This window comes from Thrips palmi, unplaced genomic scaffold (assembly GCF_012932325.1).
Source record: "Thrips palmi isolate BJ-2018 unplaced genomic scaffold, TpBJ-2018v1 HiC_scaffold_11, whole genome shotgun sequence".
NCBI lineage: Eukaryota > Metazoa > Arthropoda > Insecta > Thysanoptera > Thripidae > Thrips > Thrips palmi.
This window is the reverse complement of record NW_023144622.1, coordinates 2,508,395-2,533,755: the sequence shown is the minus strand read 5'-3', so window position 1 is coordinate 2,533,755 and position 25,361 is coordinate 2,508,395. Positions and strand designations below refer to the sequence as shown.

Sequence of the window (25,361 nt, the reverse complement as noted above, 5' to 3'; positions counted from 1 at the left end):
CGCGCCGTGACTTGCCCGCGCGCCACCACACAGAAGCACTCGGAGGAGGTGCGTCCTTGGTTCTTGAGACGACGGAGGTCTGTGAGTGTGTGTGCGTGTGTGTTAGAGTGTGCGAGTGCGCCTGTAACGCATTGGCTATGAAGTGGTCATTTGCAGGACTGGCTCGCAGGGCCAGTGCCAACTTTTCACACTCATCCTTCCTTCCCCCTCCCCTATACCCTTTCCTCTCTTCCCATTCATGAAGCCCCCTGCGACAAACTAGAGAATAAATGACTTCGCTTTTATTGTTTTTCGGATATGCGAAAACGATCCTCAATCATGAGGAATCGACTGAACACCGTGAACTGTGCCCCCTTCCCTCCTTTTTTTAACGGCGAGTGTACGGTGGGGGTGACTTCATTGACGGGAGCCTATCCGGGCCGCAGGGCTTCCACTACGCGCACACACACACACACCGCGTCATAAGGCTGTCAGGAAGTGTGGATTTGTGGAGCGTTTCGCACGCTGCGGCAATAAAGGGTTGGAATTCAGTGAGCTGTGACGCCGTGGGTGGCGCCCCCTCTTCCCCCACCCTCTCTTAAAAACACACCCTCTCACCCCAGCCTCCGACGCGCGGCAGCAAGCCGCAACAACCCTAATCCGAGACGCACCGACCGACCGCCAGTCATTCTTCATGGACTCCTCCGCGATTCCTCGCGTAGAACGCGGCTTTTCAGCACCTAGAGTGCAGGGCGAAAAAAAAGAACAGTTGAAATGCAGCCGTGCAAACTGCCTCGAGACATCCTGAAAACGAAAACAAGATTTGGAAAGAATCTCCTCCTGCTCGCGCTGCTCCGGTGCAGGCCTCTCTCCCATCCCGCCCTCAGTTGTGCCCAATTTGCTGAGCCACACGTGGTCGGAATATCGCGCCAAGAGCCCGCCAGGTGGCGGCAGTCGAATGGGGCAGCCGAGTGAGGCGGTCGAATGGGGCAGCAGACGACGCGATGCGACGCCCAGGGAAGGGAAGGGGCACTTTGCGGCGGACGTGACACGGGGAGAAAAATCTCAGGACTCCGAGGGATGCCTTCGTCTCTCTCGCGCGCACGGCGTGTCCACTCGGGTGCGAGAGAGTCGGAGCGAAGAAGGCCACCGCCCGAAAACAGCCCCCCAGCGCGCTCCGCGCCTTTTCTCTTTACCCCGTTTTATTTGTACCTCCGGTATTTTATTTTTGTGTGCCTCGGCTTCGTAAGGGAGGAAAACACGCATGCTCTTCGGAGGGTCTCACAGAAAGAAGAACGACTGATAAAAATTTGTCGCGCCAAACAAAAAGTTCACGTCATTCAATTAAATTTCGTATTTTTGCAGAAACTCAAGCTAGTTCAGAACCTACGAGGCTTTTCCGCAAAATAAATAAATTAAGAAAAATAAAAAATTTGAAATTTTTAAGTGTTTGAACGCGAAAACATGAAAATCTGTTTTTACCCGACTTCTGTCCGCAATATTTCTCATGTTGTCGGCTTGATTTTGACAGTGAGGGCGGGGCGGGGCAAGCAGGATGCCTGCAGGCCGCGCCACGCCGCAGCCATAGCCCTTCCCTTCCGTCACGCTCCAAATCGCTGCCAAAAACTTCATACAGCACTCTGCACTCTGAGACCCTTAATTAATGAAATTATCGGAAGGAGGGTTCCGCGGCTCTCTGGGGCCGCCGGGGCCCTGGCCTGTGCCAGTGGGCGGGGCCGGCGGGGCTGGCGGGGGCGCCGTGGCGGAGTCGCCGGGACGGGGCGTGTCCCGCCACACCCCGCCCCCGCCCCCAATGCTGTCCCTGCTTGCCATTTTAATTGTGCAAAGAAAACTTTCTAATTACAAACTTTTCTGATTAATCACAGTAATTCATTACTGCCACGGGAAAATAATAAAGTTGTGCCCCCCAAAAGAAAGGGATGTGTTGAGTGAGGTGCGCTGCGCGACGCTGCGCGACGCTGCGCCCTGGTGGCCTCGAGCTTTGGGCTTCGCCTGGTTTTGCCTTGCCCGACGTCGCGTCGGCCTGGCCCCGCCTGGCCTGGCCGGAAGGAATCGCCCGAAGCGCGTCAAGTTGAATATTTAACTGGTTCGGCGTTAAAGGCAACGGAGGCCTCGCGTGGCTACCTCCGCCTTCCCTCTCGGACTCCCTTCGTCCACACCCCACGGCCCCACAACATCGCCAACTTTTAAATGTGAAAAAGTCCCTGGGAAGAAAAGCCCTACTTTCCTCTCTAAGGATTCGACGCAGACACAAAAAAATGTATTGAAACAAAAACTCCCTTTTCCGCCTGAGTGACTAGCTAGCGTCTCTGATGATTAAAAATTTCGCGTCGCGCTCGCCGGCCGGGACAGAAGCCATTACGGGACCGAATCTGAGAAGAACAAAAAAAAAATACAAAAGGCCACGCGATTTCGTCGAGAAAAAAAAAGATCAAAGAAAGAAAAAAAACCACTATTTTTGGCATGCGCAGGTTTTGCTATATTTTTTACTCACTTGGATCGAAGAAAACGTGAACGAAAGTCGGGCCAAACAGAGTGACGAGACACGCGTTTCGTTTCGACAGAGCCATATCGATATATCGATACCGCCGTAATCACGGCTCCGATTCCTCGAAGCGAAAGGACCGCCCTCATCAAGGATGTGCGGAGCAGTGCGGAGTGTGCCCACATTGTCTGCAGCCAGTCGCTGGTGTCTCCGCGGCCCGATTGGATTGGATCATCCCCATAAAGCCGAAAGCCCGGCGAGAGCCCGGCGAAAGCCCCTGGAAGGCCGGTGAGCTTTCCCGCCGAGTGCACCTGGACGGGGCACTCCACATTTTGAGGTTAGGTGGCACGTGAGTAGGCAGTAGATGCGGGGCACGCAATTTAGACTGGCTGGAGTGTTGAGGGATTCCACGGACGTACACAATGATTTGACCGGCCAATCCGACCATTCCCTCGCTGTAACTTGGCCGCCACTTTGGACCTAAGAACCCCCGACATCGAATCCCACTTGAGGGGAAAGAGATCCCCATAAAACAGGAACTCGCACCGCGAGCAAGTATAGAGGCAAAAAAACACGGCGATGATCGGACAGGAGAGAGTACGAGAGAGATAGAAAACGGGGCGGGGGAGGAAAAAGATTTAGCGCGACAGAGAGGGAGAGAGTGGGGACTCGGATTAAGAAAGAGATTTGTCGGTGGTGGGGGATGCGCGGGCAAAGAGATTGGGGTCTGTGATTGATTAATCGCCTTATACGTTGCCCGCGATTGAGGCCATCACGGTTTTTTCCCGTTTTTTATTGCTCGAGTGGTCCGGGCCGCCCGGGGGTGGGCGCCATATTGCAGCACTTACTTCTGTTATGCATTCATGAGGCGGGACGGGACGCAAGGCGGGCACGGCCTAGAGGATGTCATGTCGCGGGGGGCGATTCCTGATTCCGCACCGCGTCCATGCCGGCCGAGTTCCTCCAGCCACACACTCCCCTCGATGATATCGTCCTTTTTCATTTCCTCCTGTGGAGGTTTCCATCTCGTCGTCAATTCACTGGTGGTCGCGGTGAACAGAGAGGCACTGTGAGGAAGCGCGCGGGGTTTTCGTAGGTGAACAGGCTCCTTTTTGGTTACATTTCAGAGAGTTTGTTTTAGAAAAGGTGGGTTTTATTCTTTTTTTCTGTTTCATCTCCTCGCGGCTCCTATACTATCTCCGAGTCAGGCAGACGATCGCACCTTCAGTCGGCAAAATATGTCGGATTATCACAGAACACATTCTCATATAATAACAATGGTACTATTCGTTATAATATACAGTACATGCCGCTGCCTAAAAAGCCTCACTAAACATTTTAGAGATCGACAGACTTCACTTTGACGGAAGACCAGAATATCATTAAAGTAAAAATCATCACTAGGCTAAAAATTCATCCAGGGGAATGTGGACACAGGTATATTACATAGAGAGAGAAGTCCATCCTATGAATATTACTATACAGCGATCGGCTAATAAATATCGTTTCGACTCGAACTACTCTGAGCGACGGCGCCCTCCAACTCCCTCGACTGTTGGCATGGAAGTGGCCGGCGCGCTTCCCGAAGGCACTCACGGCGAAAAGGAAATAACGCCAGAGAGGTCCTTCCGCCCAAACTTGTTAATCTCAAAGCTACTGAGAGCTTCGGCCCGTTTTGTACAAACTCCGAGCGCCACTCCCGGCTTATTTCCTGCCGCCGAAAGCGAGGGATGGGGCGGGGGTTGCCGCGTCCATAGACACTAAGCGAACGGCTTGAGTAGCAGCCCAGCAAGGCCAGCCGTCGAGGGGCAGCTAGAACAGTCTGGAAGTTAGTACGACGGAGACTAATCAAAACCTAAAAGAAACCTATTGCTTACACATCACACCTGGGTCTTGCAAACCCAGCAAATTCATCGACTCTTCGTCATCACTGTTCACGCTTAGTTCTTCTTGACCTTCTTCTTCTTGTCCTTGTCGGCGTTCCAGTAGTAGAAGAGCTGCGCTGCGGTGATGGCGTTGAGCGTGGCGGCCACCATGTAGGTGAACACGAGCAGCGCGTCGCCCGTCTCCTTCTGCGAGGTGAAGATGCGCGCCAGCGAGCCGGCCAGCAGCATGAGCACCGTGGCGGCGGACAGCTGCCCCGTGGAGCCGTTCTGGTAGTTGCTGCGGATCTGGATCGTCTGGAACAACACACGTCAGTCAGTCTCCACGCACAGTGGGCCAGAAGACCGATGGAGGCGGCCAAAATTCTAAACGCGTTTGTTTCGTGTCCGATTTAGCGAATCTAGAGCTCATAACGCGTCTCGAGTTGGTGGAAACCGAAGTTCCAGAGGTTCCAGAGGTTAGGTTCCTCTCCAGGCTCCTTCAGGCTGTTCCCCGAGCCACCTGTAATGATATGATGACCGTCACAGCGGGCCGGGTGCCGACCACGCCGGCGTGCCGGCTGGGATCGAGCAAATTGAAAATTACGACTGACGAGTCGGCCAAAAGCTGCGCTTCCCGCCCCGCCGCCCCGCCCTCATCACGGACACGCACGCAAACGCACGCACACACGCGCGCAGACACGCACACACACAGCCACAGGGGGCATACGACCTCACGGTCGGGAGCACCTGACCTTAACGTGCCGCTCCAAGTGATTTCGATATTCACTCTGCAAACTGAAATGTGTGCATGGCACGCTCTATTTGGAGCATGCCATGAAGCACGCTTTAATTTGGAGCGTGCTTGGCAGGCACGCTTTAAATTAGAGTGTGCTTACCAGGCACGCTCTAAACTAAAGCGTGCCTGCCAGGCACGCTCTATTTTAAAGCGTGCTTAGCAAGCTCACTCCAAACTACAGCGAGGACGGCAACCACAATCCTGAATGCTCGTAATGGCTTTAACTTTTTAATATTTACTAAATATGTACTAATGCAAGGTTTCCATTTTATACTTTAAAGAAGCAAGCATTTCAAGTCTAGTGCTCAGATGTATTTTACGTCAACAAAGCTTCTCCGCTATTTTTACAACTATTGATGTATAAAATGGCACCGGTGCGTGTTAGACCTGGGAGGTTTCTTAACCATGGACGAATCAATTAAAACATTTCTCATCCAGAAAGACACATACAGTGTATGTTCGACATGACACTAGTTACTCACTCTTTTGACTGCCCAACAATCCATAGCAAAGTCACCTAGCCCTGTTGCTGGGTGGTGAAGGTTGAGGCTGCAGTCACTCGGAAGGAAGACATACTCGGGGTAAACGAGCTCCATACGTTTATCTAGCCCTTCCAGTCTCATCGTTTTCAATAACTGCGTGCCATAACACAACGCCACCACAAATCTTCAGAACAACGAAAACAAACTACACTTTTGGCGTCAAGGTTGCCATTTTGAATTTTGGACTTTTGATAGCGCACTTGTCGTCTGCTTGGGAAGCACTTGTTTTTCCGAGGTGCCAACCTACACATGATTTCAAAAACGATGGGTGTGGATTTCTTAATTGAAAGGTATTGAGTGGCAAAAATCATAATCGAATTTTATTCTACTTCGTGTACCTGTGTCGGGAATGTTTCTTTATAAAAAGACCGAAAATTAGAGTTCAGTTTGCGAGCCGTCTGGCGCATACGTGTTGCAGCAATTTCTCATACGAGTGCTTATGAAAAACTCCCGACTGCACAGACGCGTTGTGTTGTGTTTCAAATTCAAAATGGCAGCTGTGACGCCTGAAATGTGAAATTTGTTTCGTTGTGCTGGCGATTTGTGGTGGCGTTGTGTTATGGCACGCAGTTATTGAAAACGATGAGACTGGAAGGGCTAGATAAACGTATGGAGCTCGTTTACCCCGAGTATGTCTTCCTTCCGAGTGACTGCAGCCTCAACCTTCACCACCCAGCAACAGGGCTAGGTGACTTTGCTATGGATTGTTGGGCAGTCAAAAGAGTGAGTAACTAGTGTCATGTCGAACATACACTGTATGTGTCTTTCTGGATGAGAAATGTTTTAATTGATTCGTCCATGGTTAAGAAACCTCCCAGGTCTAACACGCACCGGTGCCATTTTATACATCAATAGTTGTAAAAATAGCGGAGAAGCTTTGTTGACGTAAAATACATCTGAGCACTAGACTTGAAATGCTTGCTTCTTTAAAGTATAAAATGGAAACCTTGCATTAGTACATATTTAGTAAATATTAAAAAGTTAAAGCCATTACGAGCATTCAGGATTGTGGTTGCCGCCCTCGCTGTAGTTTGGAGTGAGCTTGCTAAGCACGCTTTAAAATAGAGCGTGCCTGGCAGGCACGCTTTAGTTTAGAGCGTGCCTGGTAAGCACACTCTAATTTAAAGCGTGCCTGCCAAGCACGCTCCAAATTAAAGCGTGCTTCATGGCATGCTCCAAATAGAGCGTGCCATGCACACATTTCAGTTTGCAGAGCAGATTAATCCTCATCGCAGTTTGCTTCGGTAAGTCTAATCGATCTTTTGAAGTTGCCTTTTTTTTACCGCGTTTGAAACCGTCTTTAGTGCTCGGGGCACTGCAACAAAGTATCGACTTGGCCCCCCAGGCGACCAGCCGGCCCGAAGGCCCCGAAAAGGCTCCGAACGAAAGCCGACGAGGCCCAAAGCACGAAAAAGAGAGAAATGGCCCCGGTGAGACGCAAACTGAAAACGTCAGAAAAATGCCACTCCGATTCGGGACCTCGTCCGCGAGCCTCCACAATCCCGAACACAAATTGCTCCTCGGACGCGAGGCTACCGGGAGTCTGTCTAGCCGCTTGGCCCCCGGCACTCCGCTGGCGTGTGGAGCCGGCTGAAGACTGATGCCGAGAGTCGTTTTCGTCGCTCTGTCTCCCTCGCACCTACACGGGGCGCCCTACGAGTGCGAGAGACACAGAGCGCCGAAAACGACTGCCGGAATCAGAGCAGACCACGACGACCTGAGCCGCCTAATTAATGTCACTAATTGACACGGAACGAGGCTCAAAGTGAGCGGGCCTGCCTGCAGCCGATCAGGTGGCGCTCGCTACACCGTTACACAACTGCAGCCATTATCACCAAACCATTCAGGGAACGTACACTAATAGGCCGTAGGCCGCAGGGCCGCCACACCGCAAGCAAACGGCTTACAGTGGAGGGGCGCCAGGGCAGCGCCAGCGATCGCCCGCCATTTTTACGGCGGCAACTTTGAGGTGTCGGTCGGTTGGGGCGGCCGGAGGGGTAGTATCAGCCAGGACGGAGCCAGGGGGTGGCCGGCCAGAGAGAGAGAGGGGGAAGGGGAGACTGGTGGCAGGACGTGGTAATGGCCAGGGTAATTAGGCCGGGAGGTAATGAATTGCAGATTGAAGACGCGCTAAAAGGAGGTATAATTAGCAGCGTAAAGACATTAAAGCGCCGGAACGGGACGGAACGGGACGGACCGCCTGGGAAGGGAGGCCAAGGGAGGCCAAGGGAGGTTAGGGGGAAGCAATCACGGCCAGCCAGCCAGAGCTGCAGCCACCCCTTCCGCCTTGAGGCCTTCAGGCCTTCAGCAGACAGCCTTCTTTCTCCAACCCCAGCGGCTGAATGCGAAAGGCGAGGGGCAGCCCCGGCGCAGCCATGAAGCAGCCAGCAGCAGACTGATTCCGAGAGTCGTTTTCGTCGCTCTGCCTCTCTCGCACCTGCACGGGACGCCCCGTGAGTGCGAGAGAGACAGACCAATGAGTCAGCAGCAGCCCCTAGCTTGAGTCGGTCGCTCGCACAGACATCGCCGTCCACAGACATCGCCGGTCCGGCAGATGCGACGAGGTGCCCGCGGCGAGCTTGCGTCGCTCATTCTTCGCGTTGCGCCCCCCCGGGGTCGACGCATGGCCGCCCAAGTGTGCCCCCTGTCTTCCCCTCGCCATCGCCCGGGCGCCCCGCCGAGGCAGGTCGAGGCAAGAGGCAGCCGCGGCAAAAGAGCGGTATAGAGCTTTTCACGACTGATGATACACCGAAAGCTTTCGAGCCCTGCGCACAGCGGGGGCGCGGAGCGCGCCGCAGAGCGGGCGCGCGCAGGGCGGGCGAGAGAGAGAGGAGCATGGGCAAAAGAAGGGGCAGAGACTGTACACACTCGAGAGAATCCGAGAAGGAGCAAGAGAGCCCGAGATGGAGCAGCTGACGAGCACCGTTTCGCGTCGCGACGGGAGAGCGCGAGAGGGGGAGAGAGAGAGCGAGAGAGAGAGAGAGAGAGAGAGAGAGGAGAGAGAGAGAGAGGGAGAGAGAGAGAGACGAGAGAGAGAGACGAGAGAGAGAGAGAGAGAGAGAGAGAGAGAGAGAGAGAGAGAGAGCGCCGGAGCACTGTTTGCGCGCGCTGCTCCACCCCCGTGGCCGAGACACCACCGCAAGGTGCAATCCGTTGGACGCGTTCCGCTCGGCCGCGCCAGCAGACGGATTCTCTCTCTGTCCGGGGCGTCCCGTGCGGGTGCGAGAGAGACAGACTCTCGGAATCAGAGAGCCGGCCAGCTAGAGGGCACCGAGGCGGCCTCTGCTTCACTTTGGTGCACGGAAAGGTGCGGGGCGAACTAATTCAATTTTCCCGCGCTGGTCGCGTTTTGACTGGCCCCTGTGATCAGCAGGCCGATTCCGGAAGGGGCTCCGACGCTCTGTCTCTCTCGCGCGCTCGGGGGGCGTCCTATGAGTGCGAGAGAGACAGAGCGAGGCAGCCGGACCGGGCAGGGCCTGGGCGGAGCGCCCGAGGGGCTGGCCGAGATGCCCCGCGGACATCTTCACACGCTGTGCGCGCCGTAAGCCTTGGGCCTGTAGCCTTGGGCCTGTAACCGTGGACCGGCCGGGCCGCCACTTACATTCGCATCAATCAAAATCAATTAATCGGCCCGGCGGCACGCACGCACGCACGCACCGAGGACGGCGAGGACCTTGTCGGGGACGCCGCCGAAATTGTCTTAAACGCGCACGGCGCACCGAGGGCCCCAGCCAAAAGCAGCTATTTAGGCGGGCCGGGCGGGTCCGGGCACGCCGACAAAGAGGGCAGAGAGCTCCCGAGCAGACCGAGCAGTGGGGTTGCACGCCGAACACGCGAACCAGGCCTAGCGCCTGCACACGCACCGCCCGCCGCCCCACCCCGCCCCGCCCCCCCCCGCCCCGCCCCGCCCCGCCCGCCCGCCCCGCCCGGCGAGGTGTGCCCGGCAACACCTGCAGGTGGTGTCCGCCCTGCCCCGCCCTGCCCGGTCGACGCGCGGCGTCGCGTGGCCAACACGCGCATCCATGTCCAGCTCGCCATTTTCCTTTGTTTTTGCATAATTAAAACCAAGGCATATGTCCTTGGCTTGACAGCGGTTTTGCGTTATTTCTTTTCTTGGGCTAGAGTATTTATAAAATAAAACATAAACTCTGTGCTTTTATTGAAAACAGTTTGATCTAGTTTTTTTTTAAATTTACATCGTGTTTTTTTTTTTAAGCCATGGGCTACTTCTGCCGCGCTCCGCTCGGCTCCGGCCCAGAGCGCCACCTGTCTCAATGTCAAATAACCAGGCCTCCGTCACACACACGCACACACTCACACACAGACAGAGCGCGCGCGCATTTGTGTGTGTGTGCGTCCTCCAGCCGGATCAGTGTACATATCATGCAAAAACAATGAGACCGTGACCAGTACCTCGGCGGCGGGCGGTGGCGGCGCGTGGCGTGGCTGGTGACCCCGCCGCCGCGGTCCGCGCGCTGACGTGACAGCTGCCACACACACACACACACACACATATACAGCGAGTCCAGCGCTGCTCCAGCCAGCGAGGCATTCCCCCCCCCCTTCTTTTCCAAAAATAATGCGACCAATTCACAGGTGAGCCCTGTCTGAGGGGACAGCGGAGCAGCAGTCTCCGGAGGAAGGTGGCCTTTCCGAATCCTTGCCCGCGGCTGGTGCCGCCCCGCCCCGCCCCGCCCCGCGGGTCAGGGCGTGCGTGCGTCGACCGGGCCGCCAGCCCGCCGGGTCAGGCTAATGACTTGGCTTCCGGTACTCACCTAGTTTACATACACGCGGTGCATGCGAGCAAGCCGCAGAGGCCGGCGCGGAAGACAGGCGGAATGCGACCAAAACGCGCCCGCGTCGCACAGTGGGCCAGAAGACTGGTGGAGGCGGCCGAAATTCTAGACGCGCGTTTTGAGCTGTAAAGTCGCTGAACAGGACTCGAACCGAACGTGTGACCCCACCGATGGATTGCTCTCCGGACGAGGAATCCGTTGGCGGGGTCACACGTTCGGTTCGAGTCCCGTTTAGCGACTCTGGAGCTCAAAACGCGTCTAGAGTTTTGGCCAACTCCACCGGTTTTCTGGCGGCCCTGGTGGGTTCCAACTTCGTTCCAACAAACACCCCACTGCGCCCTGTACTGCTGCGCCCTGCTGGCCGCGAACCTCGCGGCGAACCTCCACGTCGACCGTCACGGAAGCCAAACACGACGCCAAAGAGCTGGAGAGGTCGTTTGCTTGCAGTGCAGGCAACGCGGGCAAACCAGGCCCAAGCCTGTGTTTTCCGCAAAAGAGTTCCCGACGCTGCCTTTCATACTTTCATCGTCCCTGGGAAGGTAACGGCAAAGGCTAGAAGCGGCCGCGTCTCACTCCGTCTCACGCAGCGCCGCGCAGCGTGTGTGTGACAAAGACAATGCGAGTCCAGGCCGGCCAGCCACCTGGGCGGCGTTCGCGGCGTTCCCGTGACCCCGCGGACCCTAGGGACCCCGCCCTGGGGCCCAGGGGACCCCACGAGGGGCTCGCCGACCGTTCGCTCATAAATGACCGTCATTTGTCGCGAGCGAACGCAACATTCCGCCGAACGGGATCGGAACGACGACCACGACGTGGAGGACGGCGTTGCGAACGCCGTTGAGGACGCCGTTGAGGACGCGAGGACGCCGTTGAGGACCACGAGCGAGGCCGTTGAGGACGCCGTTGAGGACGCCGTTGAGGACGCCGTTGAGGACGCCGTTGAGGACGCCGTGAAACGACAAGGCACTCAACCACACGCAGCAAAACCACACTGAAAGGGAAGGACCAGCTTGCGCCAAAGCGATCCACGACCCAGCGAGCATGCACATGAAGCGCTGCTTGATACACATTAAACGGTGCTTAACTCTTCAATATACATTTTTTTTGTCATTGGCGTTGATCAGCGCGCCCCGTCCTGCACGCCGCTCGCCCACCTGTTGTCGGCGGTCTCCACTCCAGGTGCATGCGTGTGAGATGGGGCTACCACCACCAAACCGGGGCGGGGCGGGGCGGGGCGGGGCGGGGCGGCCTCCTCAAAGCCGCATTGTCTGTGTATACGGTACTCGCCGCAACGAGCGCGGGGCACCGCGCAGGTGGTTATCCCCGCAGCCCCGCGGCCCCGCCCGGTCAGCTGTCAATAAGCCTTTGCTTTTTCCTCGCTCCCCCCGCGCGGAGCTTCGCGGAGCTTCCAGTGGTGGAGTGGAGGTCAAGTCGGTCAAGTCCGCGAGGCGCGCGGTGGCGCGCGAAGGCGGCCGAACTAAGTGGCGATTTGCGGCGAAAGGCACCTGTTGTGCCAACAACGCCGGCAAGAACAAGGGCGCTTGGACCGGCACACTGCCGTCAACATTTTCTGCGTCATGAAACAAACCAATAATTACGATTCCGCGCCATTGCCTCTGGAGGCAGGCCGAGGCGGGCCGGCTCTCCCCCACGCGCCCCGCGGCCGCCTGTTAGGCCAGGAACGTGCAGTTGGGCTAATAAAGCACATATGCTCGGCAGCCCTCATCTGCTTGGGGAGGCACGGCCGTGGCACGGCCTGGGAGAGGCCCGGCCGCAGAGCCACTCGGCAAGCTGACTTTTTGGGGGAGGCTCCGCGCCCCGCGCTCCGCCCCGAAGAAGAAATGGCCGCGAACGGCATGGCCGGCTGCTCCTCCTCAGTCGGGGTAAACTTTTCAGGCGCCCCTCTTCAGTCACCACAAAAATTGGCAACCCTTTCGACACGGGCGCTTCGCGCGCGGCCGTCGGCAGTCTTGTGTGTACGAGAACGCGAACGCCCTATACTGGGCGCGGCGCCGCATCGTTTTCGTCGCTCTCTCTCTCTCTCTCTCTCTCTCTCTCTCTCTCTCTCTCTCTCTCTCTCTCTCTCTCTCTCTCTCTCTCTCTCTCTCTCTCTCCTCTCGCACCTACACGGAACGCCCCATGAGTATGAGAGAGACAGAGCGATGAAAACGGAATCAGTCTGCCGGGCGGGCCGCGGAATCCGGCGCGGTCTACGACGCCGCCCTGACCTATGGCAACGCGGCGATCGTCCGCCGCCGGCCCCGCCCGGCCCCGCCGATGCCATGAAGGGCTTTGTCCTCAACACCTGACGGACTGACCCGCCGCCGTCACACCTACGCCGGCCACGCCATGGCCACGCCGCCAGGCTGGCCCATGGGCTGGCCAGGGTGGGGGTGACCGTCCAGGAGGGGGTGGGGAGGGGGAGGGGGAGGGGCTGCCCTGTCAAAACGGGGCACTTCCCGTCGTGAAACAATAACGCAGCGCGACAAAAGACGACAACAGGTGTGTGTTGCGTTGCGTTCCGCCACGCCCCGTCCAAGGGGTCGTGCACAAATTACGTAATAAAAGGGCTGGGGGTGGCCGCCTTTGGCCCTAGCGGCCCTGCGGGCCCTTGCCTCCGGCCGCGGCACAGCGCTGCACTCGGCCAAACTTTTAAAAACTTTGGACCTCGATGACGACGGCCGCGACCGCCATCGCCGAGGCCGGCCGAGGCCCCCTCCAGCAGCGCGGCCTTGCTCACCTTGCCGAGGATCACGACGGGCACACACATGCTCTGCAGGAAGGTGAGCACGGGCATGGGGGTGTAGCCGCTCAGCAGGGCGCCCAGGATGGCGACGTACACGGCGGAGAAGGTGACGGCGCCGGCGGGGCGGCCGCCGAAGTGGAGCACCAGGGCGGCGATGACGGCCGTCTGCACCACCAGGAACATGCCCTCGCCCCAGGCGCTGCAACAGACAAGGTGGACGACGGATGGACGCGGTTCCAGCGTGCGTGTTTATTTGGCCGCAAGAGTCGCTTCGTCGCTCTGTCTCTCTCGCACCCCTACGGAAAGCCCCGTGAGTGCGAAAGAGCCAGAGCGACGAAAACGACTCTCGGAATCGGTGTGCAGGGTGCTGCTGTGCGCGAGGCTGCGCGAGGCTGCGCGTGCCACGTGGGGTCGCGACAAGTCGCGCGCGTGCGCGGCCGCCACTACACTACACTGCAAGTTGTACACGGCGCCTCGGGCCCTGGAGGGCGGAACGCACAGCCCGCGCCGAGAGCCCCGTCTTCGTCTCCTTGTTCGACACATGTTGGACCCCACCTTGCCGCGCTTGCCGCGGAGCACGGCGGAGGCGGCCGCGCCCCTCGAGTGCCGTCCGCCCTTCTAAACGCCGTCCTCGTCCTCCCCGTGCCGTGCGTGTTTGCCCTCCACACCGCCTCCCCGGGGCGGCCCGGGGCGCGAAGGGGTAGGCGTGGCAACGGAAGTAGTTGCCTGCGACGCTCCGACTTGAAACACATGCCGTCGTCGCCGAGGTGAGAGGGAGAAGGGGGAGGGGGAGGGCGAGGGCGCGGCGGACACCGCGACCACACACGCTCCCTCCGCCCCGCCCCGTCGGCGACGTGACCCACGCCTGGCTGGCCAGGCCACCTGTCCACACGCCGCAGACTGATTCCGAGAGTCGTTTTCGTCACGCTGTCTCTGTCGCACCCGTGCGGGACGCCCCATGAGTGCGAGAGAGACAGCCAGTCGGTCTCACCTGAAGGGGTACTTGAGGACGAAGCTGTAGGCGACGTTGGCGGTGATGGCGGACAAGTCCAGCAGCACGCCAGCCAGGCTGATGCCCTCGCCGCTGCGCGCGTTCCAGATCTTGAGTATTTGAGGCACTTTCACTGCGAGCAGATGCGGGCGTTAGTCAAGAAAGGTGTACAAAGGGCATCAGGGCGTCGCTACCCCGCGATTCGCAGAGCAACGCGTTCCCTCTCTTTTCTCCGATAAATTGACGGTGAGGGGCGGGGGAGGGGCAACCAGGATAAGCCGTCACTTGGCGACGAAAGACGCGACGCGCTCCGGTTTTAACGTTGAGCGCCGCAAACGCGGCACATGGGGTATTGACGCGTTCAAACTGTCAAGCCAACGGCCGCGGCGCGGCGGCGGGGAAGTGTCAATTTCCCGCGCTGGAGCGAGAGCGCGCGCCACCTGGCGGCCAGAAGGGCAACCCGCCTCGCGACGCGCGGGGTATCGCCGCGCCGCGGCACCAGCACGGAGTAGAGAAGCAACGCCCGCGCTGCGTCCGTTCCGTTTTCCGTTCCCGTGGCGGTTAATCCGAGGCTTGCAGCAATCCTTGATGCTTTCAGCACCTCAAGTGGTTGTTGGCCAACATTCGAGTCGGAAGCGAAACTTCCTGCCGGCTGGCCCCACGAAACAAGTCCCACAGGGTCCAACGGTCATTGGCTGCAGAGGACTGATTTTCCCACCATAAAGCATACCTGCCATTAATTTCTTCGCTAAGTCCATTTAAGGTTCAACCGTGAAAATTTGATATCACTGTCGTGAAGCACGACAGGGTCCTAAGGTCTTAGATGTGGTGATCAACTTACCCATCACGGATCCCATAATGATGCCATATCCTAGACCTTTGCTGAGGGCCGCTTCTAAACAGGGAACTAGAAAACAGACAGTCAAGGTATTAGAAACTTGTGTATTTAATCAGTCAATTCAATAATTTGTTGAGTACCGCTAAGAACTAATGGACACTGAGCATTTGATCTGTCAGCGAGTTCACATTCCAAGTTGTTTCGGTAAAAGGTGCAAAATATGTACTGAGGTATGTACTATTGATAGAAGGGTTCAATCATAAAAATCTTCATTCACAGATACACCTCTCCCCCATATTGCAGATGATTTGGCAGCAAAGGGTCGAAGTTCGTCACTCTGTATGACATTTTACGGAATAAAGGGAGAAGTGAAATTGATTTTCCACTGGAATTTGATGAATTATAACTTTGGCAGAGGGATATTATTTTTCTGTTTGAAAGTAGAGACAGTCGAATGGAAGGCAGCAGTTAAAACAAACAAGACACATAACCTGGCCGGACTCTTGCGGTGGTAAACAAATGAGAGAAAAGGAATGGTCACACTTACCGTCTAGGAAGTTATAGTTGACAAAGAACTCGTCGAAGCATTGTGGTGTCAGGACCAGGAGACAAGCACTCCTAAAGTAAGTGGTCACGTTCATTGCCATTTTCGCTGATGTGTCAGAAGGTTCAAATAAACCACGTCTTCTTGATCTTGATGTGATTCGTGGAGGAAAGGGGCAGTCGGCAGTCGCTTCGCGAGCAGAAAGGCAAGATGAGGCGGGGGGGGGGGGGGGGGGGGGCGGTGGCGGAAAGTTGCCGTGGAGCGGACGACGGTTAGGTTACTAAGCCTTCTGGATTCTTTCGCGTGTTTCACGCTCCATCCACGACGTGGCTCTATCGACGTATTTACCGAAACATTGAATTTTTCGTGACCTAAATGAGTCTGAAGCGATAAGTTTTGAAGGTAGATCACTAGAGGGATGACAAACGTAGGCTTGGGTGATCGTCGGATATTTATTCCACTTCTCCACAGTTGGTAGCGTCGCCTGTTTTTTTCAGCGTAGCGTTGTCAACAGTGAGCCTGGTAAAGGTAAAGCAAGTTTGGTCGACAATTTACGTTTAGCTGTGTGTACTCGTCCTATTTTTGTCCGAAGTTTCAACAGGAAAATACTCGCCGCTTCGCGCACCGCGCACCTCGTTCTGAGACCTGTGTTCCTTTTCAGGCGGCGCGGCCTACTGAAGCGCTGAAGCAGAGGAAGCCTCTCCAGTGTGGGGGTACCTGGGCGGAGGCACTGACACTGGACAAGGGTCCTAGCAACAAGTAGGTTCTTGAACCTTTCCGTCAACATGGGATGCGCAGTAAGTTCAGCCGGCGAGAAGGAGGCCGCCGAGAGGTCCAAGAAGATCGACAAGGACCTGCGGATGGACGGGGAGCGCGCCGCCAGAGAAGTCAAACTGCTGCTCTTGGGTGAGTGAAAGCTAAGTCAGGGGACTGCACTAGTTGTTGACCACCCTGTCTGTGTCACTTTTTGCGGCTTTTCATGAACTTTGTGTATTTATGTCGCTGTTGATGAGACTGTTTTGAACTGGTTGAGTCTATCTTGCTGTGGCTTAGTCAGTTGAACTGAGTTACTCATTATTTTTCTGAACTGTGCGTTGACGACACCAATCTGAATCTGGCGTTGCAACGGCCTTGTTTATGTTGTGTTTTGCTCTCTTTAGAGGCAGTGTGCATTCACATTTAATATAAATTTCCTCGTATATGTTCAATGTGACCATCCTATATCACAATAACTCATGTTTATTTTTTTGAAGCTAACTTTCCTGATTTGCTTTGTTTTAGGAGCGGGAGAGTCAGGAAAAAGTACGATTGTTAAGCAAATGAAGATCATTCATGAGACAGGATATTCAATAGAAGAATGTGAACAATATCGTCCAGTGGTCTACAGCAACACTATCCAAAGTTTAATGGCTATAATCCGAGCCATGGGACAGCTACGCATTGACTTTGCTGATCCAGGGAGAACTGTGAGTCTCCTCAAATTAATTATTTTCTTTATTACTAATTCTATGCAATTTCGATCTCTTAATATTCCTTTTTGTTTCTGTTACTTTAGGAACTGGCTCGACAGTTTTTCACACTTGCAAGTGAAGCTGGAGAAGGGGAATTGACACCTGAATTGGTATTGCTGATGAAACGTTTGTGGCAAGACGCTGGTGTCCAGTTATGCTTTTCACGTTCAAGAGAATACCAATTAAACGACTCTGCTGCTTACTACCTCAATGCACTAGATCGCATTTCATTGCCGAGCTATGTGCCTACCCAGCAAGATGTTTTGCGCACAAGAGTGAAGACCACTGGTATTGTGGAAACTCACTTTTCTTTCAAGGGACTTCATTTCAAGTGAGTTTAGAGTTACTCTTCTCCCAGCTACCTCTATTCCAAAGATTGTGGCATATGATTCATTAACTGTGTCACATTTACTTTCTAGAATGTTTGATGTTGGTGGTCAACGATCAGAGAGAAAGAAGTGGATTCATTGCTTTGAAGGGGTTACAGCCATTATTTTCTGTGTTGCCCTGTCAGGTTAGTTTTTCCTCCCAGCTATACTTCTGCTTTACATTGGTAAATTGCCAAACTTTTTCCTTCATTGCTTTTTTTTTTTTTTTGTAGGGTATGATCTTGTTTTGGCTGAGGATGAGGAAATGAACCGCATGATTGAGTCAATGAAACTGTTCGATTCAATCTGCAACAGTAAATGGTTTGTTGAAACCTCTATCATCCTTTTCCTCAACAAGAAAGATTTGTTTGAAGATAAGATTGACAAGAGCCCTCTCACTATTTGTTTCCCTGAGTACTCTGGTAAGTTTATAGACTTTTACCTCTTCTTTGTTGCAGCTTATTGTATCTCTTTTAGGATTGTATCAAGTTATCTGCATATACTAAATGATTTTCTTTGATTCTTAAATAGGATCAGACACGTATGAAGAGGCTGCTGCTTACATCCAAATGAAGTTTGAGAATCTCAACAAGAAAAAGGATCAGAAAGAAATTTATACACATTTCACCTGTGCTACTGATACTAGCAACATCCAATTTGTTTTTGATGCTGTAACTGATGTCATTATCAAGAACAATCTGAAAGATTGTGGTCTCTTCTAGTTCATTCAATGTAAGTGCAAACCCAGCACCAAGTTTTTGGCAGCAGCTGTCTACATTTGTCAAATATTTTTTTGCTGTATTCCCTGTTTGCATGTTATTTATTCTAGTGAAAACTTGTGTGCATTCTGTGTTTCTTTATCGGGCTCACTTTAAGAGACACATTATGAGATCAATCTATGCTTTGGTTGCCTTGACTTCTGCAGTTTTGATCTTTTGTACATATAGATAGCTTTAACAAAAGACGAGTTCATACTTTTAATGCACAGTATGCAAAGATGTTTTAATTGTGACAATGTTCTGATTTGATCTAGTAAGTCTGAAAAGAGTTTTTGTACATACCATGTGTCAATTTTTGACATTTTGCACACCTTTGGTGCAGTACTTTTATGCTTGAGTATTCCAATTTAGCAGACTTAAGTTTTACTACAAAGCTTACAGCACATTCTCATTACTTCTAAGACAGCCTTTTCTGTTTGTACCAGGTTATATTTTAATTTAAGCTCTCTTATTCACTGTGTCACCTGGTGTGATTAGAAGGCAAAAGCAAACTGACAATTCTTTTGACAATTTCATAACCTGTTCACTGTTCACTCTATTTTATAATTGCCTTAAGTGACAAATTTGAGCATTAGTTGTTAGTCAGCCTTCTATTTTTTATATCTTTGTACAAATTTAGTTTTATTTATAGTTGTTTGTGATCACATAACCATGTTGTTGGTGATGTTCCAAATTCACTTCACTCATTGTTCCTGCATCTGGTATGAATTTATTTTTCTTATTGATGTATTTCAGCAGGACTGTCTAATCTATTTTTCTCTACAACAGATTTTAAAGTTTTATATATAATGTAAGGTTCAAATGAAAAGTCAGTATTATTTTTTTTCATCACCCTTGCATTGAAATTATAGACTGCATTTACTGAGACATTATAAGCCAGCACTTTGCCAAAAATAATCAAAAACCTATGTGCTATTTTCTTGCCATTTTTGATAACCTATATTTATTGTACTTGTAAAAGTTGGTGGGTTTAATTTTTAAATGGCAATGTATGTACAGTATATGACAAGATTCTTTGCTTTTTAGCCAAGGATCTTGCTGTGGGCCATGTTAAACATTGCTGTTTTTTCTTAGTTAATTTGAATTGCAGTATCACTTTTACAGGATGGATGATAACTGTTTAACATGCTCTTATATTTCAAAATCTTGTAACAGTTTTATGCCGACTGGAAGCATATGTCTGTGCCATAGCATTTTGCTCACTTGGCTCTGGAAGTAGTGTATTTATTCTTATTGAATTTATCTCTAAGAGACTTGGCTCACATATGTGATGTGTGAATTTCATAGTTTGTATTGTTGATCTGATATTTTCATTCATGTCGTTTTCACTGACATGCTCTTTTTAATTGTACAATTTTTTTCTTATATGTGACCATATTCTCTGTATTGCATATTGCACAAGGAAATAGTTTCCCACTTCTTTCTTTTCTTTTGGTGTGCCATTCATGTCTTACAAGTTTTTTTAATGAACAAGCGATAGCCATAACATTATTATTTTATTTGGTACTATTTATGGTTGCATTTTCTATGAACATTCGTCTGAAACATTCTTTATTTTGTACACATTTTTATTTAAGTATGCATTTCTTGTATCATAAGGGTAGGGTACCCTTCTCATGTTTCGTTTACATTGATTTTTTGTCTGATGATCACAATGTGATAAACAGTAAAAGTGGATCTCATTTAGTAACTACTTTCAAGAGAAGTTGAATCTCAAATAGTAATTACTTTTAAGAGATCTGTTTCAGAATTGCTTGTTGTCCCTTTAGCTTACAGATGACTTTAGCTTAAGATTCTGGGATGAGAGAGATGCTGAGCATTTGACGCTAAGGAGCCAATGACCACTTCAATTTTATCATTCCTCACTAGTTTAGTAGAAAATTCAAACAAATACTAATTTGTTTCAACTTTATCAGCCCATAGTTCCTACTATGTGGATTTAATCCTTGACAATTGTTCCATATGTAACACTATTTTTGTAAAAATTTATTGAAAATAAAGGCCATTTTCTTTGACTAACTGATGTATGATAATTATTCTTTTGACATTCCTACGAACTTGGCACAGGGTTTCTTCAAATTTATTAAGTTAAATTTTTTTGATAAATTCACACATTGTAGTTGCTTGACGGTAGAAACAAATTAACTTTCTTGTTCATCTTCAACATAGGGAGCTACAGAGTTGTAGTGTTCACCTAGTCTGTACAAATACCGATGGAAGGTTACAATTAATGGTTTCTTTGAGGCCAGATATTGCTCACCAATGGTCATGGGAGGGCCTTCTGCTTGAACCACTTCAATTGGGTACTTCAAGGCATCAGAAAGAGCTCTCAGCTGAAAAATCAAAATTGATATGGACATTTTTAATACACAAACAAAGAGTTAAATAAAAATTTAAATCAAAACCAACTTACCTCAATCTGACCACCCCAAGCAGTTGTCTTTTCAACCTTCTTACAGTAGGCTTCAAATTCAGTTTCCGACATGGGATCACCAGTATCCTGGTTACACAAAAATGGAAGGAAATCGTCTCTGTTGAGTCGTAGATGGTTAGCAGTCAGCTTCCTTAAAGCTTTGTAGTCAGAATCAACTACTGGTGCTGCAGCTTCTTTCAGTTGGTGTTCTACTGCACTGTACAAGCTGGAAGGAATGAAAGAAAACTGAAAACAAGTCTTTGAATCCGCAGTCTACAAAGCAAATGATAACTTTCTAATAAGTGTACCAATTTCCATCTGCAATAATTCCGTGAATTGCCAGGCCTCGTTCACGAAGCCTTTCAACAATAGCAACCATTTCCTTGTGTCTAGGACCTAACAAATTTTCGCTTTCCTGCTCCTGAATGCGCGCGTTTCGTTCTCTCCCAGCTGTTGCTTTCTTTTGCCTCCTTTTTTCAGCTTTAGACACTCGCGCAACAGGGGCTGCAACATTATCCTGGGTTTCTTCTAGCGACTTCTCATCATTTGCAACTGATTCAACATTATCAAGTGATTTCTGTAAATAACAATCATGATAAGTACATTGTATAACCACATATCAAAAATTGTGACACATTTTCAGAAGGAAAAGAACAGACCGTTGGAGAATTTAGATTGAAATTTTCCTCTTCCTCTTTCTGCCGCTTGTCTAAATCAGCCTCTAACTGTGCTATCTCCTCTTGAACTTCTTTCTTCTTTTTCTTGTCACCCTTGGTCACCGATTTTTTGAGTGATTGTATTTTGGCTGTAAGCAAGAAAAATTAGTTAAATGCGTGAAAGATGTACAATACTGCCAGACGATGCAAACTTTTCAAATTGGATCAGGCACTTGACAATACTTAAGTCATCCATATTTTATCCCAAGAAATTTTGATCGAATGTCAAAACAAACTTTAATACCGTATAATTTGATTTTTATTTAAATTAGTTCAGACAATCTGGGGGGTTAGCGGTCACCACAGAGTGCATTTCTTTACCTTGAAGCGCTTTTCTCTCTTGCCTGAACTTTTTCTCAAGCTCTTCAATACTATCGGGATCGGTTGCTTCAATTTCATCGGACATGATCACTTCCTATCAATTTTGAATCGCACAAAACACCGGCTCTGCTCTTTCTGCTCGATGTGTTGTGGTTGTTGTGCCAGTGTGTGCGTGTGTGTGTGTGTGTGTGTGGATTCGCTCTGCGAATAGTAGCGGTGCGTGCATATAGTAACAGGGGGCTGACTTCCTGAAAATAACCGGTGTCAAGGCTGGTTTGTACTAGACGGAGCAATTTGGACCCGCCTGTAAAAGGAAAATTGTCGCGATTCTCCAGATTGTCGTCTTACAGAGCACCGAAGAAAACAAAAACATCCCCAAAAAACGAACAATAAAAGGAAATTAAGAAGCAAGCAGTGGCGTGCCGCGTGCCCTCGTCCGTCGAGGTCTTCCCCGGCAACTAGCCGGAGCAAGAAAAGCCCTCTCGGCACGCCGGCGCCGTTCCAACTTATTTTTTCTTCCCCCGGCCAAACTTTAACCATTTAGCGTGTCCTCCGCGAAGGGAATGAGGAGAGGAACACCTCTGGAGCCGACACTGGAAAAACATCGGCCCTCTCCTCTCCTTTCGGCGCGGGGGCGGCGGCGCCGGACCGGCCGCGAGGTCTGGCCTCTGGCAGGCTCTGGCGGCATCACCATGACGTCACTCGCATTCGCTGGCCAAGTCGTCCCCCGCCCCGCCACGCCCCGCCACGCCCCGCCACGCCCCGCCCGGGAACATCCCTCTACACCCCAGCCAAGACTCAAGGCGGCGAGGCCGGGCGGGGCCGGGCGAGGCGGCCGTGCAGGGCCGGGCCATGGCCAGGCCAGGGGCAGCAGGCAGCTTGGGGCGCGGGACTGCGTGGTGGACTGCGTGGTCCAAAGTGGGGGGGCGTGGCGGGAGGGGGCGGGGAAGGGGGCGAGCCGCTGGTCCCCGGGGCCGGGGAGGGGGGAGGGGAGGGGATGGGGAAATATATGGGATTGGGGTGGGAGACAGCAGACCGGAGCGGGGCGCGGAGGGCGGAGGGGAAGAAGGTCGTTTCAGGGTGGTGGCTCGCTGGGGGGCGGGGTGAGGGGTGGGGGGGGGCCAGCAGCGCCAGCCAGCCCTGGAGCCTCGCCGGGGGGGGGGCGGGAGGGGCGTTGGGGGGGGGGCGTTGTGCCCCTCGGCTCGGCTCGGCTCGGTTCGGGTCTGTGTTGGGCTGGCTGAGGGCGTGTGGCGTGTTGGGCTGGGCTGGCTGGGTAGGGTCCCCGGGCTGGGGGCGCGATAGGGTGGGGTCTTAGCGGGTTAGTACGCTGGGCCGGGGGTGGGGCGGTGAAGGGCGGAAGGGACAGGCCACAGGCCAGCAGGCCGCCAGCGGGCCAGCCACAGCCAGTGTCCGCGCGGCGGCCTGGCGGGGAGCTCCAAGAGCTCGAACCTCGTGCGCCTCGTGCCTGGTGGCGTGCTGGCAGCGTGCTGCCGAGCGGAGCGTGCGCCGGAGTGCTGCCGAGCGGCGCCGTGCCGTGCCGTGCCGTGCCGCGTGCTGGGCGCTAGCGTGCGCGGCGCGTGCCTGCCATTGCTTGCCATGCGCCGCGGCCTGACCCCCGCCGTGCCGGGGCCTCGGCCTCGCGGTCCCCGCGGTGCGCCGAGCGTCGCAGTGAGCGTGTCGTCGGCGTGCGCGTCGCGGGCCGCGGCCGCGAGCCAGCAATGAGTGGCGGTCCATCCCCGGCCAGCCGTCGGACGGAACATGTGAAGTGAACAGGTGAGCAGTGGGTGCAATGCGGCGCGGAGCCGGATCGGGTGGCAGGCCACTGGCAGGCCACTGGCAGCCACCGCCCCCGTGCCAACCCGTTCCGTCCGTCCCGTGCCGTCCGTTCCGCCCGCCCCATTCATGCTCCCCCACATTATCCCCGCAAATGAGCCAGCGGCTCAGCCAGTGCTCAGCCACTCCACCGTGCCGCCCGCCCTCCGCCGGGCCGCCTCGCCGGGGGATTACTTTTACACGCCTTTTTTTCGTCGCCACTTTTTTTTTTCGTGCGTTTCCTCGCGTGTTGGCCATAAGCGCTGTGTGGTGTGCTGCGCGGCGCTGTGCCTCTCGGCGTGCAGGCCGTGCAGGCCGTGCGGCCGCAACATGGGGCGCCAGGATGGGTGGCGAAGGCTCCACCCCCTCGGGGCTGCAGGGGGAGGGGGAGGCGGTCGTCATCACGATGGTCATTTGTCGAATGGGTTGTCCCTGAGGGCAGCGCGGCCCGGGAAAGAAATTATGACTTGTCTTGGCCGTTAGTTTTATCGGGCTCGATGGCGCGCCGGACAGCCGGAACTCTTTTTCGATTTGAAAAAAAAAACTCGAAAAACGAGGAAAACAAAGTCGGCGCTGCGCTGTTTGCCGGCCGAAGTGACGAGGCGGAATAAATTAGTGACCGGAAAATGTTTCCCCCGGGGGGAGTGTGATTTGCCGCCGCTTTTTCTTGGATTACAGCTTTTATTTTTCATTTATTCTGGTCAAGTTTTATTTTTCCTTCCCCTTTTCTCTTCGCCTCCCCTCTCTTCCTCCAGCCAGCATGCGGTCCGTGCGGTCGTGGGCGAGGCCGCTCGCCGGGCTCGCGGTCTTCCGCAATTTGCATGCCTCTAAATTTGGGAATCCGAACAGCGCTGTGGGTTTCCTCCCTCCCTCCGAGGGGCCGCACAGTGGGCCAGAAGACCGGCGGAGGCGGTCAAAATTCTAGACGAGTTTTGAGCTCCAGAGTCGCTTAACAGTACTCGAACCGAGCGTGCGACCCCACCAACGGATTCCGCGTTCGCAGAGCAATCCATTGGTGGGGTCACACGTTCGGTTCGAGTCCCATTCAGCGACTCTGGGGCTCAAAACGCGTCCGGGATTTTGACCGGCTCCACCGGTCCTCTGGCCCACTGTCGGCCAGCGGGGAGCGTGGCGGGTGCCCGTCGAGGAAAAGGAGGGCGAGCACGAGCAGGAAGGAAGTACGAGCTGGAAACGCCGCCGCCGTCGAGTCAACGTCGCCAGCCCCGCCTGCACCGCCAGCACGGCCAATCCCATTTCCTAATTCCTAATGGCGCGGCATCGCGACAACTTTGTATACCTCCACTCTCCCTGCCGACATTAACTCTATTACCCAGATTCACTTATCGGGGAGCGAGAGGGTCCCGGTCCCGTGCCGTTCCCGTGCCGTTCCCGCTCCGCAGCGCCCCAGCCGCGCCCCAATTCCGCCGCTCTGTGTTTTTCAATACTGTGCTCCAGCAGCTCCAGCGACTTCTGCCCGCTGGAGAATCCGTCAGAGAGCGCCAGGCTCTTCGTTTCGCCCCGGATCTGGAATCTCGAGCCTGGAGTCTGGAATCTGGAGTCTGGAATCTGGACTCTGGAGTCTAAAGTCTGGTGTCTAGAGTTTGGAGTCCGGAGCGGCAGGCCGGGGCACGCTTTGAGGACCCGGCTCTTGAAACAATCACATTTCCATGCCGACGAGATGAGATAGGAGTGGTCCCTTTCCAGGGTGCATGCGGGCAGGCGGACAGGCGGGCAGGCGGGCAGGCGACGCTGGAAAAAGGATTGACAGGCCAGACCTACGGGCGGAGAAGAGAGAGAGAGAGAGAGAGAGAGAGAGAGAGAGAGAGAGAGAGAGAGAGGGA

General features: G+C 53.5%; 3 protein-coding genes across 4 annotated transcripts; 1 reads left to right on the top strand and 2 right to left on the bottom strand.

The window, feature by feature from the left end:
- Positions 1–3,616: 3,616 nt before the first annotated feature.
- On the bottom strand, positions 3,617–15,703 carry LOC117639266 (mannose-P-dolichol utilization defect 1 protein homolog). The gene is made up of 5 exons (XM_034374768.1): positions 15,604–15,703; positions 15,060–15,125; positions 14,219–14,351; positions 13,222–13,426; positions 3,617–4,665 (listed from the first exon to the last, which is right to left on the bottom strand). Exons 1-5 carry the CDS (start codon positions 15,701–15,703, stop codon positions 4,426–4,428), a joined length of 744 nt encoding a protein of 247 aa, XP_034230659.1. The 3' UTR covers positions 3,617–4,425.
- Positions 15,704–15,856: 153 nt separating this feature from the next.
- On the top strand, positions 15,857–20,277 carry LOC117639264 (guanine nucleotide-binding protein G(i) subunit alpha). Of its 2 annotated transcripts, none has more exons than XM_034374766.1 (7): positions 15,857–16,128; positions 16,262–16,506; positions 16,882–17,066; positions 17,156–17,442; positions 17,531–17,625; positions 17,713–17,901; positions 18,011–20,277. In XM_034374766.1, the coding sequence occupies exons 2-7, from the start codon at positions 16,386–16,388 to the stop codon at positions 18,199–18,201; spliced, it is 1,068 nt and encodes a 355-aa protein (XP_034230657.1). In that variant the 5' UTR covers positions 15,857–16,128; positions 16,262–16,385; the 3' UTR covers positions 18,202–20,277. The 2 variants fall into 2 exon arrangements, with proteins under 2 accessions (XP_034230657.1, XP_034230656.1); XM_034374765.1 differs by having other exon boundaries at positions 15,857–16,163.
- On the bottom strand, positions 19,952–21,898 carry LOC117639265 (deubiquitinase OTUD6B). The gene is made up of 5 exons (XM_034374767.1): positions 21,709–21,898; positions 21,331–21,476; positions 20,980–21,248; positions 20,672–20,897; positions 19,952–20,591 (listed from the first exon to the last, which is right to left on the bottom strand). The coding sequence occupies exons 1-5, from the start codon at positions 21,791–21,793 to the stop codon at positions 20,400–20,402; spliced, it is 918 nt and encodes a 305-aa protein (XP_034230658.1). The 5' UTR covers positions 21,794–21,898; the 3' UTR covers positions 19,952–20,399.
- Between the last annotated feature and the right edge of the window lie 3,463 nt (positions 21,899–25,361).

What these genes read in the sequence shown, in the direction of transcription:
- LOC117639266 (XM_034374768.1), bottom strand. Translation starts at nt 15,703, where the DNA reads ATGGCAATGAACGTGACCACTTACTTTAGGAGTGCTTGTCTCCTGGTC. An exon ending in CATTATGGGATCCGTGATGG is followed by an intron (nt 14,352 to 15,059) that starts GTAAGTTGATCA and finishes ATCTGCTCGCAG; the next exon opens with TGAAAGTGCCTCAAATACTC. An exon ending in GTCCTCAAGTACCCCTTCAG is followed by an intron (nt 13,427 to 14,218) that starts GTGAGACCGACT and finishes TGTCTGTTGCAG; the next exon opens with CGCCTGGGGCGAGGGCATGT.
- LOC117639264 (XM_034374766.1), top strand. Translation starts at nt 16,386, where the DNA reads ATGGGATGCGCAGTAAGTTCAGCCGGCGAGAAGGAGGCCGCCGAGAGG. An exon ending in AGTCAAACTGCTGCTCTTGG is followed by an intron (nt 16,507 to 16,881) that starts GTGAGTGAAAGC and finishes GCTTTGTTTTAG; the next exon opens with GAGCGGGAGAGTCAGGAAAA. An exon ending in TTTCTGTGTTGCCCTGTCAG is followed by an intron (nt 17,626 to 17,712) that starts GTTAGTTTTTCC and finishes TTTTTTTTGTAG; the next exon opens with GGTATGATCTTGTTTTGGCT.
- LOC117639265 (XM_034374767.1), bottom strand. Translation starts at nt 21,793, where the DNA reads ATGTCCGATGAAATTGAAGCAACCGATCCCGATAGTATTGAAGAGCTT. An exon ending in TCAATCTAAATTCTCCAACG is followed by an intron (nt 21,249 to 21,330) that starts GTCTGTTCTTTT and finishes TGTTATTTACAG; the next exon opens with AAATCACTTGATAATGTTGA. An exon ending in ATTATTGCAGATGGAAATTG is followed by an intron (nt 20,898 to 20,979) that starts GTACACTTATTA and finishes CATTCCTTCCAG; the next exon opens with CTTGTACAGTGCAGTAGAAC.